Source organism: Branchiostoma belcheri, unplaced genomic scaffold, assembly GCF_001625305.1.
Source record: "Branchiostoma belcheri isolate BF01 breed outbred unplaced genomic scaffold, Haploidv18h27 scaffold23, whole genome shotgun sequence".
NCBI lineage: Eukaryota > Metazoa > Chordata > Leptocardii > Amphioxiformes > Branchiostomatidae > Branchiostoma > Branchiostoma belcheri.
In genome coordinates this window covers 951,165-963,176 of record NW_017803824.1, presented here as the reverse complement: position 1 = coordinate 963,176, position 12,012 = coordinate 951,165, and the positions used below count along the sequence as shown (strand labels likewise).

At 40.7% G+C, this 12,012-nt stretch overlaps 1 protein-coding gene across 1 annotated transcript; it reads right to left on the bottom strand.

The window, feature by feature from the left end:
- Nucleotides 1-407: 407 nt before the first annotated feature.
- Nucleotides 408-11,653, bottom strand: LOC109470668 (coiled-coil domain-containing protein 22 homolog). Its single transcript, XM_019769695.1, has 18 exons — nucleotides 11,575-11,653; nucleotides 10,558-10,729; nucleotides 9,753-9,885; nucleotides 8,931-9,064; nucleotides 8,043-8,127; nucleotides 7,550-7,719; nucleotides 6,565-6,675; nucleotides 5,915-6,004; nucleotides 5,464-5,520; nucleotides 4,741-4,860; nucleotides 4,185-4,304; nucleotides 3,454-3,570; nucleotides 2,924-3,025; nucleotides 2,422-2,529; nucleotides 1,902-1,997; nucleotides 1,605-1,664; nucleotides 1,053-1,127; nucleotides 408-569 (listed from the first exon to the last, which is right to left on the bottom strand). The coding sequence occupies exons 1-18, from the start codon at nucleotides 11,622-11,624 to the stop codon at nucleotides 456-458; spliced, it is 1,914 nt and encodes a 637-aa protein (XP_019625254.1). The 5' UTR covers nucleotides 11,625-11,653; the 3' UTR covers nucleotides 408-455.
- Between the last annotated feature and the right edge of the window lie 359 nt (nucleotides 11,654-12,012).

Here is a 12,012-nt window from a genome sequence, read left to right as displayed (position 1 = left end):
ATCAAAATTACCAAGGACTCAGCGACTGTTAATATTTTGAAACACAAAAAAAATTGGCACTCACTGTACTTGTAAACTAGCTATCTAAACTGAGATCACGTAGAGAAAAATTATGGTGATGATACGCACAAAATTCCTGATTTGAACACTAGATTTGATAGTTAGACTTGGCAGCTAAAAAACATTGACTGTCCACGTATCTTAACCATCATCACAGAGTGATATACGGTTGTATGTTAGCTTCTACCTGGCTTCAGGAAGTGGCTGGAAAGAGTAGATATTAGCCATAGCCAGATACTAGTAACATGCCAGGGGAGTTGGTCCACACTAAGAGAAGAGTTTAACGCTCAAACTGTTTTCGTAGTGCAGACCAACTCCCCTGGCATGTTATCTGTCTATTTTTATATACTACATGTATGTCGTCATAGTTAGCTGACATGATGTAGAGAGGATGGTTATTTTCCCTTTAGTTTAGCCACGATGCTGGAGTTTTCTTGTTTCATCTGTTTGAAGTCTCCCATGATCCTGTCCAGGTTCTGGGTGGTCTTCTTGGCCCCTTCAGTTTCAATCTGACAAAATAAAAATAAAAACAATAACAAATGTTTGTGATCTGTAACCTTCCAGTCAATGTTAATCTATCAGTATCAGTTCTACATTAATCTATCAAAATACATGGTAATAATATCATATCAGCACTTAGTGCTCACCAAATACATGTAGGTACAAAAGAACCACCTGGCCATTGTGGTCTTTTAGCCTATTATTCAAACTAGCCCAAGCGTCAAGACGGCTGTCACCTGTATATACTGTGAGCATTTTCTTCCAAGGCCAATAAAAAATCAGGGAGGATTGTTTATCACATTGTATGCAAATTTAATGTATGTATTTGCTGTATAGTAAAAAGCATTCACTGCATAGTAAGTCTTATACTGAATGTTGGTATCCTTTCAAGCAACATATTAGTAGGTCCTGGAATACATGTATTAGTACATAAGGTTACATAATCCATTCTCAGAGTTAATCTCATCTTGTCTGTTATCTAATCCCCGTACCTGATCCTCTAGATCCCTGATCTCTCTCATGATCCCTCCTGTCTCCTCAACTGTCTTGATCAGCTGCTCACAGTTCTGAGGGAGACAAAAAAACACCAAAACATTCAGTCAGATTAAGGTAGTTAAAAAGTTCCTTCCTACATTACGTGGCATATAGGGCGGCACCCATCTCTGGTTCAGTAGCTCTTGGGCCACACAGTAGTGCCATCACTACAGAAGGGGGCTAGTTCACTGGTAGTGGTGTGTGTTTAACCCTCATACTCTCCCCAAATGCTGAGTGCTGATTAGAGAGGGCAGTATTTCTAAAGTCTTTGATATGACTCGGTTGGGGATTGAACTCACGACCTACTGAATTGCAAGGCAAACACTCTACTTGGCCATTGCACCGGTTTACCGGCTAATGGTAGGTGACCACTTTTTATTTCCTGATTGAGACAATGCACAATGCATTATATTATGTGACAATACAATATGGTCTTGGTCTTTTCAGGAATGAATCAGGAATTGAAGTAAGATAAAATATTATAAAGTTTTTAAAAAGAGCCACTGTACCTCATGTAGAGCAGCTAAAGACTTGTAGGCTTTCCTCACAGCCTCATCTTTCTTGGCATCCTGTGATTTTTTCAAACAAATAACATCAATTATGAAAAGAAATACGTACAAGGAATCAATCAGTGTCATAGAAGAGACATACAGGTTAAACAACATTGCAGAAGATTATTCTAAATAAATAGAAGATTATGTTTCACTACTTCCTGTCCATAAGAACAGCCTGAAGGAGGGCTTATGAGAAAAGTTAGTCTCTTAGAGCTGGTACTACAGACACGTTCATCAAATCAGTTTACTCACCCTAAAAATGAGCTCATCGGTGACAGCAAAAGTCCTGTCCAGCTTGCCTGTGAGTTGGTTAATCTCCTTCTGAACATCCCTGGTGTCTATCAGAATCTGTCAATCAACAATTATTGAAAACACAATCACTTTCACCTCAGAACAGTAAGCACAAATGTACCCAACTACAAATACATACTGGGAGAATTGTGTTACCACTTACACTACAGGGATCTGTAAATATGGTAATATTGCAGAAACAAATGGAGGAATATGCCAAACAGTTATAGTTACTGAAGCAAATCAATCAATTATATTATAGTTCTTGCTTTTCTGCACAAGTTCTCTAATGTCACCAACGAAAGGTAGTGGATGCTACTTACGAAAGGTAGTGGATGCTACTTGAAACGTCTGACCGTTTCCAAAATCATATCCAGTTGCTTGAGTACCTGCTTTTTTGGCATATCTTATTACCTGGATGTCTAACCTTCACCAATGTAAATGGAGGAATAGATGGGTAAAAAAAGTCTGTCCCTCCCACCTTGTCAATCTCTTCCTTCTGTTTCTTAATGTTGCCCACTATCTCCATGATCCTCTTAGTGTAAGCACCTCGGTTCACGTCCTTAGTCATTCTCTCATACTCAGACGCCTACAGGAAAATGGAGACCAATTATATAGATGTCAAGACTTACTTATCAATGCATGGTACCTCTGTGGAAAAAGCTATGAGTAATATACAAGTAAACAAGTACTGTGAATGAGTACAGTAGCCCCTGCTGTAGTGCTTTCACTCATTGCAGACAACATCTTTTCTGATACAACATTTGAGTGTTATCCTTAAATATGCGAATACAATAACCTTAAACAAGACGTTCTGCCAAAGTACTATGCACAATATCTTTCAGGTTTTACGCAGGCATAGTACGTTCTGCTGATGTGCTGTGGAATTGGAGATAGACACCACACTATACACCAAAGGGTGTGGGAAGGATTTGAACTGTTTCTCACTGACATACATGGAAGCTATGCAGGAGAATACTAACCAGTTGTTTGTAGACATCATCCTTCCCCCTGGCCTCGTCTGCTACTTCCTTCATCTTCTCTCTCAGGCTCTTGATCTCCTCTAGTTTCTTCTCCGACTGAGACTGGATTTAAGGAAAAAACAAGAACGTCACTTTACAAGAATAAAACTGAATGTTAAGGCATAGTGCTTGAACAACTGTGTGGCCCAAGGGCAATAGAAAATTGGATGGGCACCGCCCAATACATCAAAAGGTGTAGGAAGGACTATAACTGCACTAAACCTCTAGTTGACTGACATATTTTTAGATATATGGGACTTTGCCTGCACAAAAAGAATAAAAAACACTGATGAAAACATTTGTATTGAACCTGTATCAAAAAGGGCTAAAATTTACAAAAACGTAGTAGTAAGACTTAGTACAGATTGAATTTAGACCTTGAAAGGGTGGAGGGTACAAGTCTAGTAGGGTACAAATCGTTAACCTTACATGCACATTGTATATGTGCACAGATTATAGTGAATTTTACCACAAGCCATAGAGAAGTGTACCTCTCTGTTAGCGTTGAGTTCCTTGAGTTCCCTGTACTGCTGTATGAGGGGAACCCTGTGTTTCTCCCACTGCTGGGCAAGGTTCACTAGTCTCTGGGAACTCCCATCAACCACTCCCTGGAAAACAACACAGATCATCTCTGAAAATAGGTTCATCAGGTTAGTAAAACATAATATATAGGGATTTTCTTTTATACAACCAGACAATGCTGGTTACGTAAAAGAAAATCCCTGTAAAACAACACCTATTATTTCAGGCTATACTGATTCAAGGTCCTGAATGTCAACTTGCTTATGTAAAGCTGGGCGAAATTCAGCTGTGGCTGCAAGGCCAATCTACTGTGTTTTAACAATAAACTGAATCACTACTACTACTACTACTACTACTACTACTACTAAGAATTACTACTGCTACTAAGAATTACTACTACTACTACTACTACTACTACAGTAACTACTACTACTACAGTAACTACTACTACTAATACTACTACTAATACTACTACTAATACTACTACTAAAATATGTCATTTGAAAAAAAAATACCAGGATAGGAATCAACACAGAAATGTGCATATTTTTACACCGAAAGTTAAAGAAAGGTCAGTATTCACAGGACAGTCATGCCACCATGCAGAATGGAGCAAAACTGCAACAAGAGAATCTAGAACCTTTGGACGTCTTTGGTGATGATTGACATCAATACACTACGTACACAAGCTGAAGATTACCTGTAGTTTAGTGATGTTGTTCTCAGCGTCAGGCAGAAGGTCCAACGTCCTCTTCTTGACCTTGTAAGCCTCTTCCTTGTCGCTCCTCCCCCGAACCTCTGTATTCACCTTTTCCTCCATCTATATGTACAAGTAGCAAAACATCATTATTAGCATATGTATACGACTATACGACTTATGTTTAGTATTACAGACTTTTACAGACTCAAGTTATACATCAAGTTATCATATTACTGATGTACATGTGTACAAAATAAATGGAGCAACTGCATTAAATTTATCTAGAAGCTTAATTTATGATGTATTACGTGTACTTAATGTTTTACATGAACATCTAACCTTCATCAATGTATATCATTCATTTGATACATGTACATGTTACATGTACCTGTAATTATAATATAAGGTGTTTAAAATAATCAGAATATTTCTAAACAGCTACCATATTTGTTGGTACCATAATCATTGAATTTGCAATTACCAGTGGCCCTCGGGCATGTATTTGCCCGACATTCTTTCTATGTTGAACTAAAATCTGTAAGTGCTGGCTAATCACCTGCTGTATCCCAGCTGTAAACTTCTTCATCTCCACATCCAGGTTCTGCAGCTGACCTGTGACCTGCTCCAGCTGTCCCCGCAGCTGATCTACCTCCTCCTCTCTCCTCCTCTGCAGCTCCTGTAGGGAGGGAGTGGGGGGGGGGGGGGGGCATAAGGACACAGGTTAGTATTAGGCACAGGTGCAGAGGGCCCCGTTTTAGTATATACAGATGGCAGTGTGAAACCAAACGTTAAGAAGTCTTTTTCTTAGGAAATGTAAGTTGTTGTTTTGGAGCTGGATGTTATTGTAAGGGCTGTAGTATTTTTATTTTGTTGAAAAAAAAACAGACTTTCCGCCATGCTTGTGTTGTTGGCTCGCTAAAGAAGATATACTATTAGGTTTTCATGCGGTCATCAGCTGTCCAGAGGGGCCAGGGGTCACTTCTCAGTGTCCGGGCAGAATTCACGCATGCTTCCAGTGTATAGGATCTTTTTTATTCCAGTCTAAATGGAAACTCTAGAGGTTGGACTACCCGGCCAATGTGTGTTTGTTAAGGTCTAAAACTCAGGTAGATGACTTTTGCCTCCTTGTCCTGACATACATGTAATCTCCATATATTAACATGGGAAAGACAATTACTTGTCTTTTCCCATAAATATGTAGCAATGCAGTCATGCCACCTGGCAGAATGGAACAAAACTGAAACAAGCAAACACCGTAACTGGGGATAAGAAAACGTACCTCTTCTGTGTCCACTCTTGGTCCCTCTCCCATCATTTGTGCCGCTGTTTCTTCATCCTACAGGTCCACATGAAGAATACAATATTGATCAAAACATGCAATTAACAAGTTACCTTGAACTGCAGGTGTTTTCATGCACATTATTTCCCTTCCCCTTAAGGTTGACCCATGATTGTTGTTTTAAAATCTTATCTATCTTTATAAGATGTATACTGGATGGAGACATGGTTTCAAGCTTGTCTTCAATCTTACCCAATTGGCATTTGCAATAAAAGTAATAAAAACCACATCAATATTATCAATCAATCGGAACAGAAAAAAATTATAGACAAAATTAACAATTTCTACCAACAGGCAGCATTTGGAGACCCCCAGGAAGTACATATACTTCAGCATTATGTTGCAAGGGGGGATCCCTGAGATTAATGTTAGTGACTACATCATATCTTACCTGAGCAAACTGGAGCTTCTCAGTGTGGGTGAACCTTGACCCTTTGGTCACACCCTTTCCTGCACCTCTGTCAGTGAAGGAGTTCAGTATCTTTGTGTGGGAGGAAAAGATGATGTCAGATACAATGTTCCATTTGGAAAGCATGTACATGTATGCACTTCCCTTAAGTGACATAATAAATGAATCATCTAATGATATACCTTTTATAGATTTTTATGTTTGTTATATTGAAAATTTCTACAATGAAAAACAAAAGTAATTCTTTTGAAATTCACAAAACATAGAATCTGCTAGCTCTCTCTCTGGCCTTTCCATGTCTCATTTGCTACTGAACTACCATCTGAATACAATAAACCTTTTTAAAATATTGATCAAAGCTCTCTCCTCTTGTAAAATATCAACTTGAAACAAGAACAAGAGAGACAAAGGTATTTCAAAGGTATGAAAACAGTGCAGATGTACAAAATACACCAAAGCTGCAAAGCAAATCCAGCAACACTGTCTCCCCTACAGAGACCTGTGAGTGGTTCAAACCTAACAGTCCAGTCTTACACAGCTTTTACTTACATGTACAGAACTGGTATATTACGCCTAAAAAAAGCAGTTTACCGGTTATGCAAAACAAACAAACAAACAAACACCCTACACACCTGAATGAGATCCCTACCAGCCGCAGCTTTGCTGGTCTCCTGTTGGATAGCCTGTCTCAGCTGGTCTGATATTCTCTTCTCTAACCTCTGTCTCTTCCTCGCTTTATACTCCTGCAGAGGGAGAAATCCAGTAAAATTAAGTATCTGCATAGCAGGTATAACTGCCTTTCTGTGTAACAAACCAGCTTCGCAGGCACGCGGTGCGGCGGCAGCTGGCTATACTACTCTGAAAGACTTGTTACACCTAACCCTTGAACATCTAACTCTAAACGTTGTTTAGTGTTCCGCATACATGTACAGTATTGTGACATCAGTCCTGTATCTAATAACCATAACAATAGCGTGCGTGGTCTAGTGGTACATGTATATCCTGCCTCTGGACCAGGAGGTTGGGAGTTTGAATCCCAGCTGTTATCAATCACCTGACATGCACGCTACTGGAAAGGGTCGCAGTCCTTAGGACAGGATGTTAAGCTGCGGTCCACTCTTCATTGTGCTTGTCGAAAAGAGCTAGGGGAATTTCCCTGGTACAATGTACAATGCACCTGTAAATTCTGTACATAGTGTCGTTTTAACTGCAAACTCATAAATTTTAGTAGTATACTCTCCTCCTAAATCTATTCAACCCTATGTTACTGCAAACTCCTGGATGTCAGTATCCTTACCTCCTATGACAGCCGTGAAGCACTTGAATAATATTAAGTGTGATAATCATCCCTGTATCATTCTAATACTCAAACACCTTTTGGCTGACCAATGAAATCACAGCCTCATAAGAGGCTCCTGGTTGGTTGACGCCATCTGGCTTGTGACAATGTCTCTTGGTAGTTACAAACCTTTATTCCTTTTATGCAATGTCTTTATAATACAAAGGCTCACCACTACTGGCTTCAGCCCCATGCTGTTGCAAACTCTTGCAATTGGTATATGACCATGCCTTGACATTTGAGTGCAAATTTAAATGAGTTTACGGTAGTGTACTTACCTCCTGTGACAGGCGCGAGGGCAGGCCGTGCTGGTTCCACTCAGTTTCCCACTCCTGCTGGGCAGTGACCGACAGGTCGTTCACCTCCAGGATGGAAGGTACCACCTGTGATCCGCGGGGGGGCTGGGATGTCAGGGGCTGCAGGTGTTTGTCATAATATCTCTTCAGCTCTGCAATAAACACAACATTTTACAATCAGCAGGGCTCAAAATACTGGGAGCTGTGTGCCCAATCTTTTTCTGTGGGCGCACCAGTGCACCCAAGTAGTTTCGTAGATTTACATACGTAAAGATGTAAATGTATAGTAGTATACAGCATATTCTTAACATCCAAGTGTCAGAAAAATAATAAAATCATTGTTACTTTTCTTTAGAAATGAAACAAAATTAGTTTTTGCTGACATTCTACTTATCTCATCTTACATGGTGTACCCACAAACACCAGTGCACCTTTTGCTAAAAATAAATTTTGCACCCTAGCCTGGTCAGATTACCTTTTGGAGTCTTTTTTGTGATATCTCCTACTCCTTCTGGTGTGCGTACAGGACAGGAGTGGAACCTCTTGACTCCGCTCAGACCCTGAGTGTGAAACATTTGAAAGCTCATTACATGTACATACAGTGGCACAACTACATGTAGTAGCACCTGAAAAAGCTTAAACACCTTACGTAGTGTCAAATATTTTGTGTATATTCCAAGTTGCTAAAAGTATGAGTATGCATCATCAAACACCTAACTAGTAATACATGTTTTCAATACTTATACCTCTCTGCTGTAACATTATATAATTCCAGCCCCTAATAGCAAACTATCATTATGATATTACCTTAAACCTCCCTCAATATTTTTCATCTGGGATGCCTCTTTGGCAGACTTCACCAGTAACTGTTGCATTCATTTTTGAGAATATTATGAATAACTAGAAAGGCCAATATTTGCTTAGGAGCAAATACAGCGATGGCTTCACCACATTTTACGACATGGTAGGGAAAGAATGAGAAACACAAGGGAAAACAATGATTTACATTGATATAACTATAATATGAAGTAACATACAACTAAAACAACAGTTGGATAGCTATTCCCTACTTTATTAGTTAGGATTTTTAATTGCATAATGCAAACTGTTGATTTTCAAAATAAAAAAAAAAACGTTCATGCCCCGCATTCCAATGCTGGAGCAGGAAAGCTTGAAATACCTACCAAGACACTTGAATACAGACATACTGTCAGTGTCAGTATGAAAATGCTCTGTGCAGGTGTTGTGGTGTGGTGAAGCCATAATAATTATTACCATTCGAGCAGAAATTCTGATAACTGAAGTTTATTTTTACAGCTGTAGCAGTCAAAAGTTCTGGAGCTAAAGTAAAAACAGGCCGTACCTCCCTGTGCCAGTGTCGTGGTTTGGTCCCCCTCCAACACAGCCCGTCCTGTTTACAGTAGGCCGGGGTCCACGCTGACTTCATCTGTCTGTCTAACTCTGATGCTATGCTGCGTTTCAGCATGGCTGACTTACCTGTGGGGTAAAAATAGCAGACTCATCACAGATGAAGTAAATAGTAGAGGGGATTCATTCCTCAAGCTAACCGACATCTTGCACACGCAGTCGTCCCTCAGTAAGACATCTGGAGACGCATAGTTCCCGTTTAGAAGTTTTATTCAGCCTGTCACATGACAGGTTTCACCTGTGTAGCTTCTTCAAGTGTACAGCGACTGAGTGTGCAAGATGTCGGTTAGCTTGAGGAATGAATCCCCTCTACCATATATCAACACAGAGGAAGTTTTCCTGTTCACATGGCCAACAGACAGAAGATTTGTTTAGAGTAAAAATTTTGTCCATAAGAGAACTGTTGAAATTTAAGAGCTTTTGACTGGTCACTCTGGTCTTCTTCAATAGACTGACCCAGTGAGACTTGTCACGTGGCTTCTCTGAAGTGTGACGTCATTACTGGGTCAAAGGTATCTGGTAAACGATGTTGTCCCCCGTCGCAGTTTAGTGATTGAGGAAGATCAGAGTTGCTGGTCAAAAGCTATGGGTGAGTATGATTCTTTTGATTTGGAACAAAAGTTTTAACTCTAATAGTCTAAAAACGTGTAACTACCAACCAATATCAACTTTCTTAATATACTCTATATTAGATACAAGATTTACGTATTGGAACGTCACAGTATACAATGTACTACTAGTACACATGACAGTTTACCCATGGGTTCTGATGCGACTTCAGCAGCCTCTTTCGGCATCTTCTCCATCAGGAACATGAGAACTCTCCTGATGTCTGCCTCGTTGGAGTACAGGAACGTTTGGTACCCGATGTCCCCTCGGAACCCAAGCTCCTGGGGAGGACAAAAATTATCATTGTACATATATATTAATATTCAATTCTAAATCAACAGTAAGCTTCTACTTCGGAACCCTGATACAAAGAGAAGAGTTGGACGTCCAAACCTAACACTTAAGAAACTTATAGAAACTGAAACAGGCTTAGAGGGCCTGGAACTTATCTCTGCAATGAATGACAAACAGTTCTGGAGATGACACTTTGTATGCTTCACCTCTTCAGAGGATGATAGATGATGATGAAATCAACATCTGTGTCTATTGCTGTATCTGTATAGCCGCCCGGTATAACCACTCTTTGGCATAACACACCAGCAAATCATTACATGTACCTTGTGATTAACATAACCCTGTTTCTAGATCTTAATCCTAGATAAATACAAAGTAAGTTAAAGCAGTCATGCTTAACTGAGGTGAAGCTAGGTGCCTTCTCTTCTATCTAGTACAATGCAGCTTTGCTATAGACATTATTCAGCCAAGTAACCCCACTCTTCTGGAGAGGTGCGTCTGTTTCTTTTACATTGTGAGGTTTAACATATATAATGTGTAAAGCTCCTCAACCCCTGTACACAGAGTAGCACTGCCAATTTTATGTCACCATCTGAAATGACAACTGCAACCCCTCCCACGCACCATGCCCAAGCGGGTTTAGAACCCGGTCTTCTCACCTGACAGGATGTGGCGAGCTGTGTGCCGACCCTGTACCTGGCTGACATGCCGGGTGGGAGGGCTGGGGAGATGTTGGGGCCATCACCGATCACACGCAGACACCTCACTGTCGCCTCGACTATGTTCTCTGTGGTGAACTGTTTCAGGCTCTGTACGTCATCATCCAACCCACTGTAAGAAACAGGAGGAGCGAGTAGAAACAGATAAAAACCCTCCTGGTCCCAGGCCGGGGTTCGAACCCACGACCTCCCGAGCACCAGATTCAGACTCCGACGCTCTAACCACTCGGCCGAAAAGGTCTAGACCCATTGGCCAGGTCAGTTGGTAGCGCCTATAAACCCCCCATTGTTACCCACTGTAACAAATCCCAGAGATTAAATCTTAAACTTATTACCTTCCACAAGAAGGTTATGTTTTCAAATTAAGCCATAGTAGAGTGGTGCATGATATTTGGTAGGCGAGTAGTGGTTGTGCAAATGAATGTCTAGTTCAAAAATGGTCCACCTGGCAATTTCCTACAGTACTGCAGCAGGCTGTATAGTCCAGCAAACATGCTATTAGTTGAAGAGTTGTGCCAATATTTTGTCTAAAGCAAGCACAATACATTCTATTCTATGTCCTTGGCTAAAGCATCATCGATCATGTACTAGTGTGGAACACACTACTGCTGCAATTTTGTGCAGAATATTGTGTACACTGTAGCTGTGTTACAAGAGTTCATAGAAGCATGGCATGGACTGGAGCTCTTCATTGTACATTATTGTTCCTAAAAATCTTCGTGTGCATGACAGTGGCAACAACAGAAGACGAAATTCCCGACAAAAAACGAAAGAAACTTTGTAGTTCCGCCCACTTCCGCTGACAGCTAGCTCAGACATCCGCCCCCCTCCCCTCCCCCCAAAAATGTCCTTCCCTCTGATCCTAACACCACAAATAACCTCACGCAGGGTTGTATATCGATATGGACATTTTCTCAAACATTTGCGATCCACAGAGTGACAGAGAAGAACACCTACCAGCCGATTTCTCGGAGGGTGTGGATGATAATGTTGTCCACTTCTTCCATCTTGGATCCGTCATGTGATACTTGAACTTTGCACCGGGATGACCTTTTGTGACCCAGACCGACAGAGTTGAAAGGTCAAACCAAAAGCGCCAGAGTTTGTAGCGGCCTTTTTATATCACTATAAAATCATTAATGGATATAGTTTTGCAGTACGGAAACACTGTGTGACAGTTTGAAGGTTTGATTCAGTGTTTTGTACAAACAAAGATTTGGAAGACTGTCGCAGTCTTCAGAGACGGCGCGAGCTCGAGATTCAACCTGTATTTAAGTTGTAAGGGGGAGGGTGCAACTCAGCTATTATGAAAATCGATGGATTTGGACAAAAACCAAACGGACAGCGACATATCCACTGACTGGAGGATGGAGAACGGACGTGATTCTAGTCCTG

Bases quoted from the DNA above. Each gene is read 5' to 3' on its own strand.
- LOC109470668 (XM_019769695.1), bottom strand. From the start codon at position 11,624: ATGGAAGAAGTGGACAACATTATCATCCACACCCTCCGAGAAATCGGC. The intron at 5,521-5,914 runs GTAAGATATGAT...GTGGACCTGTAG, and splicing joins AGAAGCTCCAGTTTGCTCAG to GATGAAGAAACAGCGGCACA. The intron at 3,571-4,184 runs GTAATCTTCAGC...GTTGTTTTCCAG, and splicing joins ACAACATCACTAAACTACAG to GGAGTGGTTGATGGGAGTTC.